The 22,259-nt window shown below is 28.5% G+C and overlaps 2 protein-coding genes across 2 annotated transcripts; both read right to left on the reverse strand.

Moving 5' to 3' along the window:
* Window positions 1–13,893: 13,893 nt before the first annotated feature.
* On the reverse strand, window positions 13,894–14,397 carry LOC141679904 (uncharacterized). Its single transcript, XM_074486267.1, has one exon. It carries the CDS (start codon window positions 14,395–14,397, stop codon window positions 13,894–13,896), a length of 504 nt encoding a protein of 167 aa, XP_074342368.1.
* A 5,152-nt stretch (window positions 14,398–19,549) lies between these two features.
* LOC141679905 (putative mitochondrial protein AtMg00820) lies at window positions 19,550–19,939 on the reverse strand. The gene has a single exon (XM_074486268.1). The coding sequence runs from the start codon at window positions 19,937–19,939 to the stop codon at window positions 19,550–19,552; it is 390 nt and encodes a 129-aa protein (XP_074342369.1).
* Between the last annotated feature and the right edge of the window lie 2,320 nt (window positions 19,940–22,259).

Below are 22,259 nucleotides of genomic sequence, written 5' to 3' on the forward strand. Positions count from 1 at the left end.
GCTATTTTTCTTGGTTATTCTATGAATAGTAAAACCTATAGAGTTTATAATTTGTCTAAGCATATTGTTGAGGAATCTATAGGTGTTACTTTTCAAGAACCTAACAATGATCTTCCAAGAGATGAGGAAGATGATGCAAGTGAAGTTGGACAACAACAAGCTGAAATAGAGAAGGCTACTTAAAAACAGCAAGCTGAAACAAAGATTGAATCTGGAAAACAGCAAGCTGAAATTGAAACTGCATATGGAAATTAGCAAGCAGAAACTTCTACTCCAGTTGATGATGCAATTGTAAAGATGGCAAAGATGACTTTAAATGGTCCTAGAGGAAAAAGAGCAAAGGATAAAATTCCAATATATGATGGTGAAGACTTAGCTCCTCCATCTAAGATAAGGAAGACTCTCATGAAGATATCTCAAAGCATTCATTGCCAAAAGCTACTCGGACAGTGAAGAATCACCCTCTAGAGCGGGTTATTGGTGATATTATTGATGGACTCAAGAGAAGGAAAGGCAATGCAAATTTTTGTGCTTATGATACATTTCTATCTCAAGAAGAACCCAAGAATGTCAAAGAAGCACTCGAAGATGAAAATTGGATCACGACTATGCAAGAATAACTCAATCAATTCCAATGATGTGATGTTTGGGAACTTGTTAAGCCACCAAAAAATGCTTCAGTCAGTGGTAAAAAATGGATTTTCAAGAATAAAGTGGATGAATATGGTGCAGTTACTCGAAATAAAGCAAGGCTCGAGGCACAAGGGTACAATCAACAAGAAGCCATTGACTTTGATCAAACTTATGCTCCAGTAGCTAGATTGGAATCAATTAGGATATTTCTTTCCTATGAATGCTACAAGAAGATAAAGCTACATCAAATGGATGTCAAAAGTGTTTTTCTTAATGGAATTCTGGAAGAAGAAGTTTATTCAAGCAACCCCCTAGTTTTGAATATGAACAAAATCTGGACTGTGTTTACAAGATGAAGAAGGCATTATATGGCTTAAAGCAAGCACCAAGGGCTTGGTACAAGAGGCTTAGTATGTTTTTGATCAAAAATGGGTTCATTCGAGGTAAAATCGATCCTACATTATTTACTAGGAAAAATGGTAATGATATTTTGATTTTCCAGATATATGTAGATGATATAATCTTTGGATCCACTAATGATTTTATGTGTGAGTGGTTTTCCAAGTGTATGCGCAGTGAATTTGACATGAGCATGATGGGTGAGCTCAATTATTTCTTGGGACTCCAAATCAAGCAATCAAAGGATGGCATCTATGTTCATCAGTCAAAATATTTGAAGAACATGCTGATTAGATTTGGATTCGAGCATGTCAAGTCAAAATCTACACCAATGAATCAAAACAACAAGCTGATTTCAGCTGAAAATGGTAAAGTAGTTGATATTAAAAAGTATAGAGGCATGATTGGTAGTCTATTATATCTTACTGCTTCTCGGTCGGATATTATGTATAGTATTTGTGTGTGTGCTCGTTTTCAAGCTAAGCCTAAGGAATCACACTTAAATGCAGTTAAAAGAATATTTTGATATTTAAGTGGGACTATTAATCTTGGGTTATTTTATCCTATTACAAGCACATTTGATCTTGTGGGGTATAGTGATGCAGATTATGCAGGATGTCAAACTCATTGAAAGAGCACAAGTGGTGTTTATACATACTTACGACAAAATCTCGTATCTTGGCAAAGTAAGAAACAAACTTTAGTCGCATTATCCACAGAAGAAGGTGAGTATTTGTCAGCTGGTAGTTGGAATCAAGTGTGGCAAAGTTCCAATCCATTGTGACAATACTAGCACCATCAACATATCAAAGAATCCGTTGAATCACTCAAGAACAAAGCATATTGATGTTCATCACCATTTCTTGAGAGATAATGCTGCCAAAAGAAAGCTATCTTGGGAACTTGGCATGTGCAGTGTATAATGGCAAGCTATCTTTGGAAATTTGTAATGTTAGCTTACTATCAATTTCATATTAGCTTACTATGTTTGTTTATTAAATGTCATAATTTGTGTTTAATTTAATTTATTAATTTTGACATGCCATTATCTGTTTATTGCTGTTTACTTGTTTGTGTGTTTTGATACTTTATCTTATAATTCTGATCAGCCCTCAACCTAGATCTTTTTTATGCTTTAAGGGGGAGAAATTTAGGAGATTTATGTTATGTTTGTTTAAGACATGTTTCATCGGTTGGCTTATGTTTAATATGCGGTTTGCTACTTTGTTTATGTTTGCGACTTGGTTTATATTGGCTATTATTCAAGACTTAATTTGCTAATGTATTTGGTGAAATAATGCCGCTATATTAGTTATGTTGGATATGCATGTGTGTTATTTAAAGTTAATTTAATTAATAAGTATTAACATATGCATAGATTTTGGGGGAGTTTTATAATTCTCTTAAATGTGTGAATCATTAAAAGGGGGAGATTATAACTCCTTAGTATTAATGATCACAACACAACAAGCCATCATATTGTTATTTAAGACTGTTTGCAGGATATATCAGCTTAATGCCTTTGCTGTTTAAGTATCATGACAACAAGCTGTCATACGATAGTAATCTATCTCCGCAAGCAATGATCACGATATTAAGAATAACAGCAAGCCAAGATGAACAGTCCGGAATCAACATGGAAGTCAATTTTAAAGGAGAAAATTCACGAACTTCTTTTAGTAAATTGTATGGACTTCTCTATTATATTTTACGTGTTTTATATACAATAGAGCTCTGTTATAAAATGTTTTCAAGCATTTAAAATAGTTCCTAATTTGTACGAGTTTGTTTTATTTTCAACCTCCATCTCCTACAAATCTGTTTAAAACATTTTATACTCTGTTAAAATAGAAGAGACTTTTTCTGATCCTTGTTTTTTCTTTCTCTCTTCTGTCAAACGTATACATGAATGTTGGAAATCATCCCAACGAACTTAAATGTTAGAATTGGATTCTAATCGTTGTAAGTTGTTGAGATTATTTTGAACGTTGGTGTATGTTTAAATATGAAGTTTCTTACAGTTTTTATGATGTACTTATTGCGGTAAAAACACTCACAACTCACCGAACTTTATTGTTTCAAAAATACTCTCGAGCTCTTAATTATATATACACGTTATATCTTAGAGAGTCTATAGTTTGAGTTGTAATCATTTAATGTTCAATTTATATTATTCAATTTGTATTGATTAGTTGCTGGATAGTTGGCTAAGGGAAACAAGGGTTTGGTGAACTAGTGCTAGAGAGGTTTGTACTACGGGATAGTATAGTACTTAGAGGGCAGGCTCAGAAACACGGTTTCAGCAAGCCATTATCAGCAGCTGGTATAAAGGGAGATATACTATTGTATCTTGAGTTAGCCATAATCACCTATTAACCCCTGTAGGTGTATTTTCAGTTTATATGTATGTTGCCTCAATCATTTATAAATATAAGTAACAAACTTAATTTTTTGTAGTTAATTTTTTAATAGACATTACATATTTGGTTACTATACCATATCAAAATATATAAAATTTATAATTTAATGTAGTTTTCTTGGGAATTTGTTTTTGTAGTTTGGATCTAACACAAATATAACCACAAACTCACTTATCTATTTCTTGAACAAACCTTATACAAAACAATTCATTTTTTGGTAAAAAATTGCAAAAAGTTTTTAAATAGGTTATACAAATTTAAGATAATAATATTTGTACTCCAAGTTTTATATTTTTTATTATAAATAATCCTAAACCAATTTGTTAATACATGTTAAACGGGAAATGTAGGTTTATTTTATTAACATTATGCCCCAATATACACATATTTAAAACAACAACTTATAGTAAATTATTTTTCTCATATTAAGAAAACTCAAAATTTGAGGAGAACCATTTTTATTTCTTTGCTTGTTGTAAACTTTTTTTTAACATAACTCCTCTAGTTAAAATAAATGTTAGAAGATTAACTAATAAACTGGTTATAGAAAGTTATCTTAAAGCATTATTTTAGATAAATTAACTCACACCATCCAAAAAATATACTAAACTAATTTATTATAAAGATGACACTAGCAATTGTTTAGGCATCCTTGGTGGTTGCTTGACAGTAAGAACAATAGGGACTCTATTTTTAACCTATGATCCAAGTATTCCAAAGTGTGTCTTTTTGCATACATTTTCCTCTTTAAAAGAACCATAAGTAAGATTTTCTATTTGCCAAAGTATGCCTTTGACATAAATTTCCCTCTTTAAAAGAACCATATGTGAGATTTCCATCAGTTGTATTTTCACACCTCTGAATTTGAAAACAGGATAGATTCCTTTTAATATTTTGATTAAAGAAATCAAATATAAACACTTTTTAAGAGAAAATAAATGTTGCAAGGTTTAACAAGATTCTCTTGATGAGATGTATCTCTTTCCTTTTTTGACACACTTCAACACTATAATAACTAGTGGTTAACTCTTCATGCATTAATCATCCATTAAGCATCCACAAAATTGAGGTACCTATTTAGTTCAGGTGTACACATTTATCATAACATATTACTTGACATGCATACAACTAACAACTTCCCCCATGGCTCCTAGCTATGGGAGCCATTATCAACTCTAAACTCCTATGCTTCGGCAAGGAGCATCAAGTTCTTATTCATTTACTAGTTTGCTATCATGAAAATATATTGAGTATACATTTGAGCCAATCCAGCCTCTGATTTTTCAAAGCCTTACATGGAACCACCAACATTTTTAAGTTTTGCATAAATGGTTATGCTAGCTTAACCAATTCACCCAATGTCTTCATGAGAATACCAATGGTTAATTTAGCTGGTTGATGATGAATGCATCCTTAATGAATAGTGTGGGGAGCTCATGGTATGTGGGAAAAAAGTTTAATAGCTATAGGAGGGTTTTTGGAGATGTGATGAGTAGTGGTGTTGGAGTAGGGGCTGGTCCCACCACTAAAGAAATGTAAAACAGTTGAAATATCCATTGATGGGAGTGATGGAAGTATTGGAGGATACAGAGGTGGCATGGAACATATGAATGCTCCCTCATAATTAATGATGTTCAATGTAATACATGAGATTAATGCTCGCTCCTAAGGAATGAGTTTATTCGAAATAATGTTATTTAGAGACCAAATGTTATTTTAGGATAAAGGGAGTATATTTGTGATTCACATATTTATAATTAGAATATTTTGAAAAAACTTGAATTTGTAAGATTATTACCTTAATAGGGATGCTTGCATAGTAAATTGGTGGAGCATTTTCTTCATTTTTTATGGTAAAACAAAACATAACAAACATAAGAAATATAACTTGTAACTTGTTTGAAAAAAATAATATTAAACTGAATACACTTACAACATTGGATAATTACATGTAAGAATTATTCGGTGTTCATGTTGTCTGTCTATATTAACCATACTTGCTGTAAATTTATGATATAAAGCTGATGAGGTTTGTATAAGTTTGTTAAATAATAGTATTGAACTTTACTATTCATCCATATGTCTTATTCTCATAATTAAAAGATACAATTTAATCATCAAAATGATGATTATTTGATGAACTGCTTGTCTAAAACTACATCAATATGATAACATGTACATAATAAAAAAATTATATATAGTAACACGGAACCAAGTAGCCACCTAATTCATAGTGAACATAGGCACATAGTTCACGTATCACATAACTTTGTTCGTCAAATGGTTCAGTTTGGTATGTTTAGAACTGAAATCTATTGGATATAGGGTTATATGTAAAATATCTGACTCATAATCTTTTGTGAAATAAATGAACCTTTCGATACAAAGGAATATAGGTTGAATGTATTTTTAGTGAAAAATTCATCTTTTCCTTCATCCTTCTTGTGCTTTTATCTCAATAGTTAAAGAAACCCTGAACATTCTATTTTCATCAACTTAGAAGGAACAACTTAGAAGGAAACACAAGAAATAGTGGGGAAGATATTTTATTGTTCATTTTACTTATTAAATAATTTGGCATGGTATTTAAATTATATGATTTGGAGTGGGTGATCAAAATCAAATTCCACAATGAAATCAACTATATTTTTTTAAGTTTTCAATCTAATATTATTTTAATTTAATATATATATAGAGTAAAGTTCTATGGAGTCCACCTTTAATTGGAGTCCTCGAAGTCCATATATGTTCTGCAAGTAAAATATAGCTTAAAATATTGCAAAACATATTATTTTTCGACAAACATCACTATTCTATCAAAAATCTTGTAGATTGCATACATTTTACAAGCAGAACATTGCAAAAATATATATTCTCCAAAACATGTTTAGTTTGCAGAACATAAATGTTCATGTTGCAGAACATATTGCAGAACATACATATTGTACCGTAAATATATGAGATTTGCATGATTTTGTTGAAGTTATGCTATTTGTGTAACATATTTTGCAAAATAACACGTTTTACAATATATTTTATTTGCAAAACGTAGATGGACTCCGAGGACTCATATATATATAGATATATATATAATCTTAAGAGTCAAGTTTTATGTAGACCACTTTTTGTTGGAGATCACGGACACCATTTATGGTCTGTAACTAAAATATTGCATAAAAACATTCCAAAATGTATTATTTTACCAATAATGTTCAACAAAAATCATTATTTTATTCAAAATGTTGAACATTATACATGTACTTGTATCAAGAACTTTACAAAATGTTTTATCATGTTTAGTTGGAGAACATTTGTTCAAATTGAAGAACATATACATTATACTTATTAAACTTAAATGATATTCAACAATTTTAATAAATTAGTCATACTGGTAGAACATACTTCACAAAATAATATATTTGATACTATTTTGATTATAGAACATAGGTGGTAGGTGTTTGATAAAAATGTGGTCTTCATGGAACTTTACTCCATATTATGACCTCATAGGTGTGTGTAAGGAGATAAAACTCTAATGAATACTTGCTTTTATTTCAACATAGGGAGTTAAAACCTAAATGAATAACATATCTAAACTTATATAAACACCTAATCTAATCTAACATACATACATATAACCATAATGATTATTCACAAACTTTGTTAGAAACACACCTACATTTATTTAAATCTAAATACTAACTTTGTAAAGGACACACCTACTAGTACTTATAATAATTATATATTTTAACACCACCATTTAACATCTATGGTTAAGAACATACCTTACAATTTGCCAATTTAATATATCACATAAAATCAACAATTATTTTAACACTTTTTGAAAAAAATATTAAATCCAATTAAACATTATATTTTTTGGGTGCCAATTTTGTTTGTCTTAATAAGTAAAACCTAACTATCTATAAAATATAAACTACTTAACTAAAAAAAACTTTATACATTGTTTTGACTAAACAAATATTAACTTTTACCTATAAATAGTCACTATGAATTTTAATGGAGCACCATAATTTTCCAAATAATACATGCTTTTGTGACCTATAAAATTGTTAATTAAACTACTTAACTATTTTATGTTTCATACGTACCAAAATTTACATATTTAAATATACGTATTTTTAATTAAATCAAATAACAATGGGTATGAACTCTTACATGAAACAAAAAAATATAGATGATAAATTATTAATCCATACTTGCTATAAACTTGACATTCAAATAGGACAATTATTATCATTTATCATTTAAATTTATTATTTTATCTTCAACCGTATGACCCAAATATTATAAATTATAAATTAATATTTAAACACTAAAGTTATTATTTTGCTTATTATATTTTTTAAAGTTATTATTTTCTAATGTTTATACACTTAACACAGCAGTACACAAACAATTATTTTTGAAATAATAATTTTTTGAGACCATTCTTGGCACACCTATTTTAACATTAGAAACCATAATATAATAATATAAAATAATAACCTGCAGGCCCGTCCAAATATGTAAGATGGAGCCTTCACACTTAATGTTTGTTACATACATAGTACAAATACTACTATAAGTAGAAGATAAGATACATGTAGCTTTAGTAAATTATTACACATGATGATAATATAAAAAATGTATTATCTATTCTTCTTTTTTTTTTAAATTTTTACCCAATTTTTTTATAACCTAAAATTATTATACATTTATAAAGATATATTTTTCCTACCAATTTTAACCTATAATATCTCTCTATCTATATAAGACAACATTTTTTAATTTTTTTTTAGGAAAAATCAATTCATTCTCATCATTTCATATTTTGATTTTATTAATATATTTGTAATTCTTATTAGGATAGATGGTAGAGAATACTACATAGGCTATTATGAGGGAAGGAACGTTGACTCATAATATTATTCAAAACCAATATTATAGCTCAATATTTTTATTATTATTGCGTTTTAGATAAAAAAATAGATTAATATCATAATACTAATATTTTTTCTCTTAGAATTTAACTTTAAGTACTTGAATGTTATCCAAGATTTTAAATTTGGTGTTGCTTAAAAACTACTATAGGATTTCAAATATACACATATTATATTGTCATGGCATATTAATTTCACATAACTAATAGTAAACCACATAATCTAATATATTTAATAATTTTAATAAAGTAATTGTTTATTTATGGGATCATTAATACACATATGCTAGAACACTTTTTGTAAAGAACACATCATATGGCTAATAAATAAAAAAATATACTGTCAATTAAATATTTGAGCAACATCACTTATGCTAATTTAAATATTTAACATATAGATTTAAATATATATTTTCCAACCACACACTTATGCTAATTTTATATATAAAATAAAATTTAATAATTGTTTTAACAATTTTATAGGAAAAAGTTTAGGTACACTAAAAATGATATAATTTTGGTGCCAATATATATATAAAGAAGTTTTACGAGACCCTAAGTTGGAGACGTGGATACCATTCATCTTTATTGTTTATTCAATATTTGATGGTATGATTATTTTCACTTGTATAATTTTTTTTGTTTTCTTTTCTAAAGAGACGTACCAATAAAGGCCTCTTTGTACAATCTTAATATAGCCTAAATTTTTTATCTTATCATTTATTCAGTCTCATTTTTCTCATATTCACTGTAGGTGAATTAAAATTGTTTGTAATATTTAAAGGAGCATAACAATTATATCACGATGTAATATGCACAGTTATAATAAAAATAAAATAGCTAAACTTTAATGCAATATAAATAAGTAGGGTTATTTATATATTAAAATTTATTCAAAAGTTTTTCTTTTTAATATTATTGTTAATAAAATTTTATTTGTTTAATTTTAATTAGAAGAGAATTTGAATTATATGTGAAAGGGTTGAATAATATTATATTTTACGTTTTTACTATATTATTTACCATCTAGGCATCTAATAATCAAAATTATTTAAAATAATTTTTAATTTTTTAATAGTAATTTATTTTGGTGTATTATGAATTAATTTTTCCTTTTTTATATTCAATTTTGATAAATATATCAAAAAAAAATATTCAATTTATGGGTAAAACTTTTTTATCATGTACCCTTTGTCACATATATTACTAAATTACAAAAATAATTTGTTATTAGTTCATGTTCTGTAGTTTATATAGAGGATACCAATACATATGCATATAGAGGATACCAATACATATGCAAGATACTGCATTTTATTTACGAGATAATTCATGTAGTTTTTTGTGAAAAAAAATTTGTATTTATGAATTTATTAAATAAGTTTTTTGCCACACTCTATTCTATGACATACTTAATAATATATAATTTAATGATGGTAAAATGTATGTCCATATGTTGTTCTTATAAATATAAATTTTATGTTTTGCATATTTGTTATATTTAAAATTTATTTAAAAGTTCTGCACTTCAAAAATCAAAATTTATTACGTTATATTTAAAATTTATTTAAAAGTACTACACTTCAAAATTAAAAATTTAATGTCCCTCACCCTACCCTTTCATATACATATCCCTTACTTTTTTGTCAATTTGTACTCCAATATATGGGCTGAGTTCTATGGAGTCCACCTTTTATCGGAGTCCATCTACGTTCTGCAAATAAAATATATTGTAAAACATGTTATTTTGCAAAACATGTTACACAAATAACATAACTTCAACAAAATCATGTAAATCTCATATATTTACGGTACAATATGTATGTTCTGCAATATGTTCTGCAACATGAACATTTATGTTCTGCAAACTAAACATGTTTTGTAGAATATATATTTTTGCAATGTTCTCCTTGTAAAATTTATGCAATCTACAAGATTTTTGATAGAATAGTGATGTTTGTCGAAAAATAATATGTTTTGCAATATTTTAAGCTATATTTTACTTGCAGAACATATATGGACTCCGAGGACTCCAATTAAAGTGGACTCCATAGAACTTTACTCTTATTACGGGTCTCCAATCTTATTGATCAGGGTGTACTACATTTAGCATGCATTGTCAAGTATTTAATCAAAATAACTGTTATTATTTTTGTTTTCTCTTTGTCCAAACTCTTCTATTTTAAACTGGTTTGTTTTGTTATGTAAAAAATTGTTAAACTGCAAAGTACACTAGCAAAAAACAAGAAAATAATAACAACCTGCAAAACTGTAACATGTACTTAACAAATTTAAAAGTTACTAAGTTTTGAACACGTACACTAACCAAATTTTCAAAATGTTTTGAAGAACACAAAGAATAAAAAAAATTAAAAGATACAGAACACAAAAAATAGAATATTAAAAAATAAAATATACATAAAATAAAAACTAGTTAACATAAAAAACTAATCATAATAAATTACATAACATAGTTTTAAAACACAAAGAACATAGTTAACGAACACAATATAGTTATAAAACACAATAAATTACAGAACATACTTATAGAAAAAAATTCATGTCATTTAGACCTTAATTTGATTTATTATTTGCATATTTAGGAGAAAATGCATAATAAAGACTTATAGAAAAGAATTCATATCTTTTAGACCTTAATTTGATTTATTATTTGCATATTTAGGATAAAATGCATAATAAAGAATTATAGAAAAGAATTCATGTCTTTTAGCCCTTAATTTGATTTATTATTTGCAAATTTAGCATAAAATGCATAATAAAGACTTATAGACAAGAATTCATATCTTTTAGCCCTTAATTTGATTTATTATTTGCATATTTAGGATAAAATACATAATAAAGACTTATAGAAAAGAAGTCATGTCTTTTAGACCTTAATTTGATTTATTATTTGCATATTTAGGATAAAATGCATAATAAAGACTTATAATGTCTTTTAGCCCTTAATTTGATTTATTATTTGATAAAATGCATAATAAAGACTTATAGAAAAGAAGTCATGCCTTTTAGCCCTTAATTTGATTTATTATTTGCATATTTAGGATAAAATGCATAATAAAGACTTATAGAAAAGAATTCATGTTTTTAGCCCTTAATTTGATTTATTATATGCATATATAGGATAAAATGCATAATAAAGACTTATAGAAAAGAAGTCATGTCTTTTAGCCCTTAATTTGATTTATTATTTGCTTATTTAGAATAAAGTGCATAATAAAGACTTATAGAAAACAAGTCATGTATTTTAGCCCTTAATTTGATTTATTATTTGCATATTTAGGATAAAATGCATCATAAAGACTTATAGAAAAGAATTCATGTCTTTTAGCCCTTAATTTGATTTATTATTTGCATATTTAGGATAAAATGCATAATAAAGACTTATAGAAAAGAATTCATGTCTTTTAGCCCTTACTTTAATTTATTATTTGCATATTTAGGATAAAATGCATAATAATGACTTATAGAAAACAAGTCATGTCTTTTAGCCCTTAATTTGATTTATTATTTGCATATTTAGGATAAAATGCATAATAAAGACTTATAGAAAAGAATTCATGTCTTTTACACCTTAATTTGATTTATTATTTGCATATTTAGGATAAAATGCATAATAAAGACTTATAGAAAAGAAGTCATGTCTTTTAGACCTTAATTTGATTTACTAAGTTTTGAACACGTAAACTAACCACATTTTCAAAATATTTTGAAGAACACAAAGAATAAAAAAAAATAAAAGATACAGAACACAAAAAATAGAATATTAAAAAATAAAATATACATAAAATAAAAATAGTTAACATAAAAAAACTAATCATAATAAATTATATAACATAGTTTTAAAACACAAAGAACATAGTTAACCAACGCAATATAGTTACAAAACACAATAAATTAGAGAACATACTTATAGATCACATAAAATATCCCTAAATTATATAGAACATAAAGCTAAGAAAAAAGATAGAAATAACATACTTAAAGAACATATAAAAAATAGAAACAATTTATATAGCATATAAAATTAAAATTAAAATTACCATCACATAAATTAATAAATGACCACATAAAATTTACATTAATTATATAGAACATATGAATAAAAATAAAAACATAATTACATAATATATAAAAGTAAAATGTATCAAATATATACCATATGTGATTAAAAAAATATAGTATATAACAAATTTTAAATACTACAAAGAAAAACAACTCAGAACACCTAAACAAAATTCAACTATAAAACATAAAAACTGAAATTAAAGATCACAAAATTTATAAAAAATTAACATTATTTCAAAATAAAAATTGTGAAAATTGCATTAACTTATAAGAACTCTTTAAAATATTTATAGAACATAGAATACAAATATTAAAATTAGATGATATAAAAATCACAAATCAAAATGTGTGAAACTTTAGGGTAACCATTTTATTTGTTACATGTGTTGTATTGAGGTGTAATGTGTTGTTAATTTGTTATCATGTCTATATGATCTGGATAGGTTGTCATTTATTCAAGGGTCAGGATTGTAACAACACTATTTAACATTTAGGTTTAAGAATGTGTAGCGACTATATAGAAGTGTATGACAGTAATTAATATAGAAACATATTATGAGCTGAACTTGTTTTTATTAAACTGCTGAAAGAAGAGTACAATTCTCTTAATTGAATACAAACTAAGTACGTGACTATTTAAAGAAGCAAAACTAAACTAATCTATTAAGGTGGTGCTGATAACCAGCAACTACTCCTATTATTTCTCTACTACTGCATGACCTGATCACGTTGCTAAAGACTCCTTCAGCTGCTAGTAACCCACTAAGTGCAGCAGACTTATTCAACATTATACTAAAAACAAATAAAATATTATCTAAATAAAAAACTAAACATATGAATATAGAATTAAACTTCAACAATCTCCCCCTTAATTCTATATTCATCTATCAATTCTTCAGCTACCCATATGGCATGCCTTGAACTGAAACAGCTTCTTCACGCGCGTATGGCAAATATATTGATCCAGCCCGTGTGGCCTTTCTGTGCCCATAGAGCACCAGTGATCACAACTCCTTTTGGATTCCTTGTTTACCCGTCTTATAATTTATTTCCTGCCCATATGGCATTCATTTTACAGCCCTTGGCTTTTATTCACAAGCCCTTATGGCTTGTCTTTGTTGGCCCATATGGCCTCTACAGCAATGCCGGTTCGTCGTAATGAAGCTGTGCTAGATTTGCTTCTTGACAGTGTTCTTTCTTTCGTCGAGGTTTGTCACACTCTGAGGCGAAGTGACCATAAATGTTGCAATTGAAATATTTTATCTTGCTCTTGTCCAGTCTGCCCTTCCATTTCTTAGCTAAGAGAAGCTGTTATTGCTCACTTTGCTCACTCCTACCTTTCATTCTTTCTTCATGGGCCTTGAGACGTCCCACTAGTTCTTCAACTGACATGGCTTTAACATCTCCAAATTGTTAAATATTTGAAGCTATTTGGAGCAACTTATCAGGCACAACACGTAGAATCTTCCTTACAACACTGGATTCTTCCATAGCTTCTCCAAGAACTCGAATGTTAGTCACAATGCCACTCAGTTTAAAGCAGAAATCTTCTATCTTCTCTGAGTCTTTCATCATGAGAGACTCAAATTCTCCCTTTAATGTCTGCACCTTTGCCTCCTTCACTCGCTCTACTCCCACACACATCGTTTTAATGGCCTCCCAAACTTCCTTAGCAGTTTCTTTCTCAGCAATGGTCAACAAAATATCCTCTGGCAGACGTTGATATATCGCAGCAAGGGCCACCTGCACCGTTCTTTCATCCACGGTTACTTTGGGATCCTTTTGTTCGATTGCACCCCATACTCTTTGCGCCTTCATGAACACTTTCATCTTTAGGGACCAAGTTGTATAATTGCTTCTCGTTAACATGGGATAGCTCAAACCCACAACACCTTCCTTTGCCTTGGACGTTTGCATGGTGGTTTCGCTTGTGTGTTTAGGTTGATATTTGGGCATAAAAGAAACTGAACACCAGGCTCGGATACCAAATGTAGCTACTATATAGAAGTGTATGACAGTAATTAATATAGAAATATATTATGAGCTGAACTCATTTTTATTAAACTGCTGAAAGAAGAGTACAATTCTCTTAATTGAATACAGCAAAACTAAACTAATGTGGTGCTAATAACCAGCAACTACTGATCACGTTGTTAAAGACTCGTTCAGCTGCTAGTAACCCACTAAGTGCAGCAGACTTATTCAACATTATACTAAAAATAAATAAAACATTATCTAAATAAATAACTAAACATATGAATATAGAATTAAACTCCAACATAATGTACCTTCCAACTACGTACATATGCCAATTTTATACATCATATCAAATCCAAAAATGCAAATTTCTTGAATAAGAAGAACATAACTATCTATAAAACATAAATTACTTAAAAAATAAAACTTTATATATTGAGAGTAAAAGTTTTGAAAAAATAAACATAAACTTCTATATCTAAATACTCACTCTAAATTTTAATATAACACCATAATTTCCAAAAGAGTACAACCTAAAAATATATTTTTTAAATAATGCTATATTTAGATTTACTGATCATTAGAACACTTTGTGTAAGTAAATTTTTTTTAAAAAAAACACAATTTAAACGTGCTAATAATTTAAAAAATAATAATACTTACTTTATAAAAGACCCACATACTAATACTTATAATTACAAATAATTATTTCATCAACATTATTTGACATCTAGGTTTAAATATATAGTTTTCAATCACACACCTATGTTAATTTTATACATAACATAAAATTCAATATTTTTTTAACAATTTTTTAAAAAATATTTTAAGCAAATGAAACATTATATTATTTGAGTTTAAATTTTGTGAATAATTTCAACTTACCAACCAATAAATCCCAAAACTAGTTAACAAATAAAACTATACATTGAGAGTAAAAGTTTTGGTTTTACATGCAAATATTCACTCTGACACACTTTTACTGCAAAATCATAATTTTCGAAAAAATACATGTTTTTAAAGTTTAAAACTATAATATTATTCCACTAAAGCATGGTTAAAATTATTGAGTATAAATAAATATATAATAACTATCACATTTTATTATATATACACATATTCACAACCTAAAAATAACAATGTTAAAAAATAAAAGAATTTTGAAAAACTGCACAATAAACCTAAATACCCACCCACCTTTATTTTACATCTAAGTTATCATGTATTTCCAACCAAACAAATGCTAATTTTATATATCATATCAAATTAAACAAATTTTTTTGACAGTTTTTGAAGAAAACTTATGTAAAGTGAGCATTATATTTTAATATTTGTGTACATATTTTGTGAGGTATAAAATATAAAATGTTTAACAAAGAAAATTTTATACAGTTAGAGGAAAAATTTTGAATAAACAAACATCAAATTTTATAGGTAAATACTCATTCTCAATTTTCACTTTTTTTAATAAGAGCACCATAATTTTTCAAAAAATACATGTTGTTAATGTTTAAAAAAATTTAATATTATTAAACTCAAGCATATTTAAAATTATTGAATATATAATTTAATAATAACTACCACATTTTATTAGACGTAAAATACCTTTTGTAAGTTATACAACATAAAAATAGCACAAACTAAAGACACTAAAAAATGAAGAAAATAGGTTTATGGATTGAAAATCTAAACCCCAAAATCTAATAAAAATACTTACAATCAAATTTAACCTAAAAATGTTTTAGTCTTTTAAAGAAAAAATTATTACAAAAAAATACAGATCTTAAGTACAAACATTTTGAATTACTATTTAAAAATTTAAATATTTAAATATAAAATTATTAGTTAAATTATTTTACATTTGGTATGAACTCCTAAAATAAAAAGAAGGCATCTAGATCACAAATTATTACTGAGCACTTGCTATAAACCTAATATTCAAGTATGCAAATAACTATCATTTAAAACTATAATTTTATACTCAACCATATAAATCAAAAAATTAGAAATTTTAAATTAAATTTTAAACACCAAAAAATTATAGCTACATACCAAAAATATGTATATATTTAAAATTATTTTTAAAACCTGAAATATATGAAAATGGTAAAAAATAATTGTATATCAATTTTACTTATTATATTTACCATGTTAGTATAAATTTTGTATTAATAATAATATTATTTATCCATAACACAATTTAAAATATATGTAGTTAATTTCAAATCATATTCTTAAAAATCAATAAGTGATTCATTATATTTAATTTTCTCCAACAAGTTTAATCAAATACACGAAAATCTTTACATGATATTTCAAAATAATACATGAATAAATACTAGTAATACTATCAACAAAATGTGTTATCTATTGGTATTCTTTTTAAAAAAAACAATTACTCATTATTTCATAACCTAAAATTATTATACATTTATAAAGATATATATATTTTTACCAATTTCAACCTATATGAGTCAATGTTCTTTCATTGGTAATACCTATGTACTAATCTAGAAGACCAATCATAATAATAATTACAAATATATTAATAAAATTATAATAAGAAATGTTGAGAATGAATTAATTTTCCTAAAAAACTAAAAATGTTGTCTTATATAGAGAGATAATATAGGTTAAAATTGGTGGGAAAAATATATATTTATAAATGTATAATAAAATTTTGTACCAGTTATAAAAAAAATTTAATGAAAAAGAATGGATAATACATACAGTTGGTATTTATTCATGTATTAATAGTAATTTTTCATGTATTACTTTGAAGAGTCATTTAATGATTGGAGTATATGTATTTAAATTTGTTCTAAAAGAGTAAATATAATGAATCACTTATTGTTTTTAAGAATATGATTTTAAATAATTAGAAAATTTGTAAATTGTATTATGGATAAATGATATTGTTATTGATAAAAAAATTCAACTAAAATGGTAAATATAAAAGTAAACTCGATATACAATTATTTCTTACAATTTTTAATATATTTGTATTTTTTTTAAATTAATTTTAATATAAATATTTTGATATGTAGGGCTGAATTTATGCTATAATTTTAAAAATAGTTGTTTGTGTACGATTGGGAATAATAATTTTGGTAAATATAACTGTGAACACCTGTTGCTTAACCCAAGAGCTAACTCCATCCTCAACGCAGCATGCTCGAGGTAGAGCCTGAAAAGAACTACTTTGGGTACTCTTCCATTGTGTAAGGTATTGTTTAGCTGAAAAAATGATAGCCTGCCAAGAGTTATTCTTATTGTTCCATACCTTCTCGTTCCCAGCTTTCCAATCATTCTTCTGTCATGATCGAGTGAGTTTAACACTCCTTTTAACCAGCTAATAAATTCCCGTCCCACCCCCTGAGAAATATTAGGTAAGACCCAGTTCCATATTAGTGTTGCCCTGGGACATGTAACTAGAGTGTGAAGTATAGATTCTTCCTCCTCGTTGCATACAGGGCACACTCTCAGTACAGGGACATGTATGTTTGTGATAAAGAAGACCCACTGTTGGTAAACAATGTAGGAACTTAAATATAAAAGAGTTGGAGATTAAAGAAAAGAAATTTTTTCTCAATAATCCACACAACTAACTCACACAAAAGAGATATAAACTCACACTTGTATTTCACTCAAAAGATTATATAAAGACTTAATGATTACAAAGCTTAAATGAGTATCCTATTAATAGGCCTCCATAGAACCTACTAGAATATGCAACTCCTTAGGTACATGAAAAGTTAAAGGTCATAACTCAAAAGTCTTGAACCTCAAAGGTTTATTCTAGGTGCTTCTATGTATATTCAATATTATTAAAATAATAATCAAAGTTTAGGTTATAATTATTTTAACATCCCCCCTTATGCTAAACTTTTTCTCATGCCAAGTTTATTCTTCAACTCCATAAAAATATTGGGCCTCATAGGTTTCGTAAAAATATCACCAATTTGATCTTGTGACTTGCAATGTTGAATCACAACTTCTCCTTTCTTCACCAAGTCTAGGATAAAAAGATATTTGATTTTATATGCTTACTCTTTCTATGAAATACCGGATTTTCCGTGAGTGCGATCGCTGACTAGCTATCACAATAAATAATTGGACTTTCTTTGGCGGCATGCTTGAGATCCTCCAACACCCTTGTGACCCATAATGCTTGACAACTAGCTAGTTATAAAGAAATATATTCCTCCTCCGCTATTGAGAGAGCCACAACTTGTTGTTTCTTTGACATCCATGTGATTGGACAAGAGCCAAGAAAGATAACATTTCCCAAAGTACTTTTACTATCAATTAACACTTCCCGCCCAATCACTATCACAATATCCAAGCACCTTAGAGTCATTTGCCTTTTGATAATAAAGTCCATCTCCAAGTGTTCTCTGAACATACCTCAAGATTCTCTTTCCGGCCTCCCAATGTGTCTTATTTGGTTGCTCCATGAATTTACTAATCAAGCTAACACCATATGTGATATCCGGCCGAGTGGCAGTCAAGTACATCAAACTCCCAACAAGACTTCTATATAATGTAGGATCAACAAATTTAAATTATCATCCTTACTTAATTTCAAGCCAACTTCAACGGGAGTACTACATGATTTCGCCTCTTTCATTCGAAATTTCTTCATCAAATCTTTTACATACTTTTCTTGAGAGATAAAAATTCATTTTTCATCTTGCTTTACCTTAATACCAAGAAAGTAGTGAAGTATACCCAAATCGGTCATACAAAATTCTTGCATCATATTCTTCTTGAATTATTCAATATCATCATGATTATTTCCCATAAAACTAAAAATCATCCACATATTAGCCAATAATTAAAATTTTATCTTTGTTCTCCTTGATATAAAGTGTATCTCAAATGGATACCTCTTGAATCCCATCTTTACAAAATACTCATCTATGCGGCTGTACGATGCACGTGGGGCTTGTTTTAAGCCGTATAAAGCCTTCTTCAACCGATATACTTTAGTTTCTTCATTCTTCTTCACATAGCCCGGTGGTTGATCAATATACACCTCTTCTTGCAATTCGCCATTCAAAAAAGCGGATTTGACATCCATTTGGTGACCTTACCACATATTTTGCGCGGCAAAAGAAAGTGTCAAACGAATTGTTTCAAGGCGTGCCATGGGAGCAAAAACTTCTTTGTAATCAACATCATACTTTTGTTTGTAACCTTTAACCACCAATCGCTCCTTATGTTTCTCAATTTCACCTTGTGCATTCATCTTTTTCTTGTAAACCCACTTGACTCCAATAGGTTTCTTTTCTTTAGGAGCTTCAACTAACTCCCATGTTTGATATTTTTCGATTGCATCAATTTCTTGATCCATGGCATGCCTCCATTTATTTTCTTTAGCGGTATCTTCAAAAGAGACCGGATCCGCATTGACATATAAGAAAAAATCAACAAACTCATCTTTCAAAATTCTTCTTGTTTCTCCATAGAGATCCGCCATAGTTCTTGTCTTTCTAGGTAGAGATTCGAAACTTGAGGATGATGATGATGATGAGTTTGGCGGAGAATTAGAGGAGTAGGTGGAGTGGAGCATTCTTCTTCAACTGGATCAAATGCTTCTTCTTCAAGAAAAATGCTTGAACTTTCATTCTCATTTTTCCATTCCCACGAAGCTTCCTAATTAAAGATCACCTCACGACTAATTACCTTACTTATGATAGGATTGTATAATTTGTATGCCTTGAAAGCTTCACTATAACCAACAAAGATGCATTTTTCAAATTTATCATCAAGTTTGCCTCTCTTTTCATCGGGCACATAAGAGTAACAAATGCTTCCAAAAATTCGGGAATGATAGACACATGGCTTCTTGTGGCTCCAAGCTTCTTATGGAGTTTTCCCTTGTACACTTTTAGTAGGTGCACGATTAAGAACATAACAATCACATGTTACCGTTTCGGCCCAAAACATCTTTGACAATCTTTTTATTTTTAACATACATCGAAAAAGATCCATAATTATTCGGTTCTTCCTCTCGGCTACCCCATTTTATTCAGGGGTTGAACGAACCGTTAGTTAATGGCGAATTCCATTCTTCCTAAAAAAACTTCCAAATTCTTCGGACATATATTCACCACCACGATCGGATCGTAGTGTCTTTAAAGAGCAACCACTTTCTTTCTCCACATATGCTTTAAAATCTTTACAAACTTCAAATACTTGAGATTTTTCTTTGAGAAAATAAATCCACGTCTTGTGACTATAATCATCAATAAAAGTGAGGAAATAACGGCTACCTCCAATAGTGTTTGTGCGCATGGGTCCACAAAAATCTGAATGTACTAATTCTAATGGTTTTTAGCTCTCCATGCCTTGTCTTTTGGAAATGGATCTCGATGGTTCTTGCCAAAAACATAATTTACACACGTGATCTTGCTTTTGAATATTTGGGATGCCTCTCACCATATAACCTTTACAAATCTTGGATAAAGTGCTAAAACTCAAGTGATTATATCGAAGATACCAAAGCCAAGACTTGTCATTCACAATATTAGAAAAACATGGAAGAGACTCATTTTGTATTTTCAATGGAAACATTTTAGTTGATGTCATCTTGACTCTTACAACAAGAAGGCCATTTTTTTCTCTTATCTCATAAAAATCATCTTTAAAAATCACATGATGTCCCTTCCTTAAAAGTTCCCAACACTTAAAAGATTATGCTTAAGATCGGGAACATAATGAACACTAGAAATATAGTTTGTACCTTGCTTTGTTTGGATTGGAACATCTCCACACCCTTTGATGACGAGCCTATTGTTGTTACCCGTCCTGACTTCTCGTTGGACGCTTTCATCAAAATTTACAAAGCAATTTTTATTTCCGGTCATGTGGTTGCTACAACCACTATCGATATACCAAACATCATCAAGTGACTCTTCTTGAACATTGCTAACAAGAAGCATACTTTCATCTTTCTCCTCAACATCCTCGTGTAGAAAATTGGAATCTTTTTCATCATTAATTCTTTTATAACAATCTTTTTTCATATGCCCAATTTTATGACCATAATGGCATTGAAAATTAAAAGAATTACCTCTTCCTCTTCCATTGAAACCCCCACGAGCTCTTTCTCTTCCTCTTTGATATGAGTTAAAATTTTCACTTTGCACCTTTCCTCTTCATTGTCCTCGACCACGAAATGATCCTCTTTCACCTCTTCCTCTAAAACCACCACGACCAGTGTCTTGTACTTGAAAAACTTGCTCGGAAGGAGAGGAGTCAAATTGCTTGATGCAGAGTTCTTGAGATTGTAGTGATCCAAATAATTCTTCAAGATAGAAAGTATTCAAATCTTTTGATTCTTCTATGGCCACAACAACATGCTCATATTTTTGAGTCATACTGCGAAGAATTATTTTCAATACTCTTTTATCCGAAATATCTTCTCCATTAACATGAAGGTGATTAATAATTAAAATTTTTCAATTTTAAAATTCCCCCACCATTTCACTTTCTTTCATCTTTAGTCAATCAAACTCACCTCTCAGAGCTTGAAGTCTCACCATTTTTACTTTTTCTTCACCTTTCTAGGCCTTGTTGAGAATGTCCCATGCCTCTTTTGATGTTGGTGCCGTTGAAATTCTCTCAAAAATTACTTCATCCACCGCTTGATAAATAAAGTAGAGGGCCTTCTTGTCCTTCTTTCGGTTCTCCTTTAAAGTGTTCAATTGTTGGGGTGAGAGATTGGCTTGATTTGTCGATTCTTTATAACCATTTTCAACTATCTCCTAAAAATATTGAGATCCATATGAAACCTT

The sequence above is a fragment of the Apium graveolens genome, chromosome 8, assembly GCF_009905375.1.
Source record: "Apium graveolens cultivar Ventura chromosome 8, ASM990537v1, whole genome shotgun sequence".
Taxonomy (NCBI): Eukaryota; Viridiplantae; Streptophyta; class Magnoliopsida; order Apiales; family Apiaceae; genus Apium; species Apium graveolens.

Excerpts from the sequence above, each read along its gene's own strand:
- LOC141679904 (XM_074486267.1), bottom strand. The coding sequence starts at position 14,397 with ATGCAAACGTCCAAGGCAAAGGAAGGTGTTGTGGGTTTGAGCTATCCC.
- LOC141679905 (XM_074486268.1), bottom strand. The coding sequence starts at position 19,939 with ATGGCGGATCTCTATGGAGAAACAAGAAGAATTTTGAAAGATGAGTTT.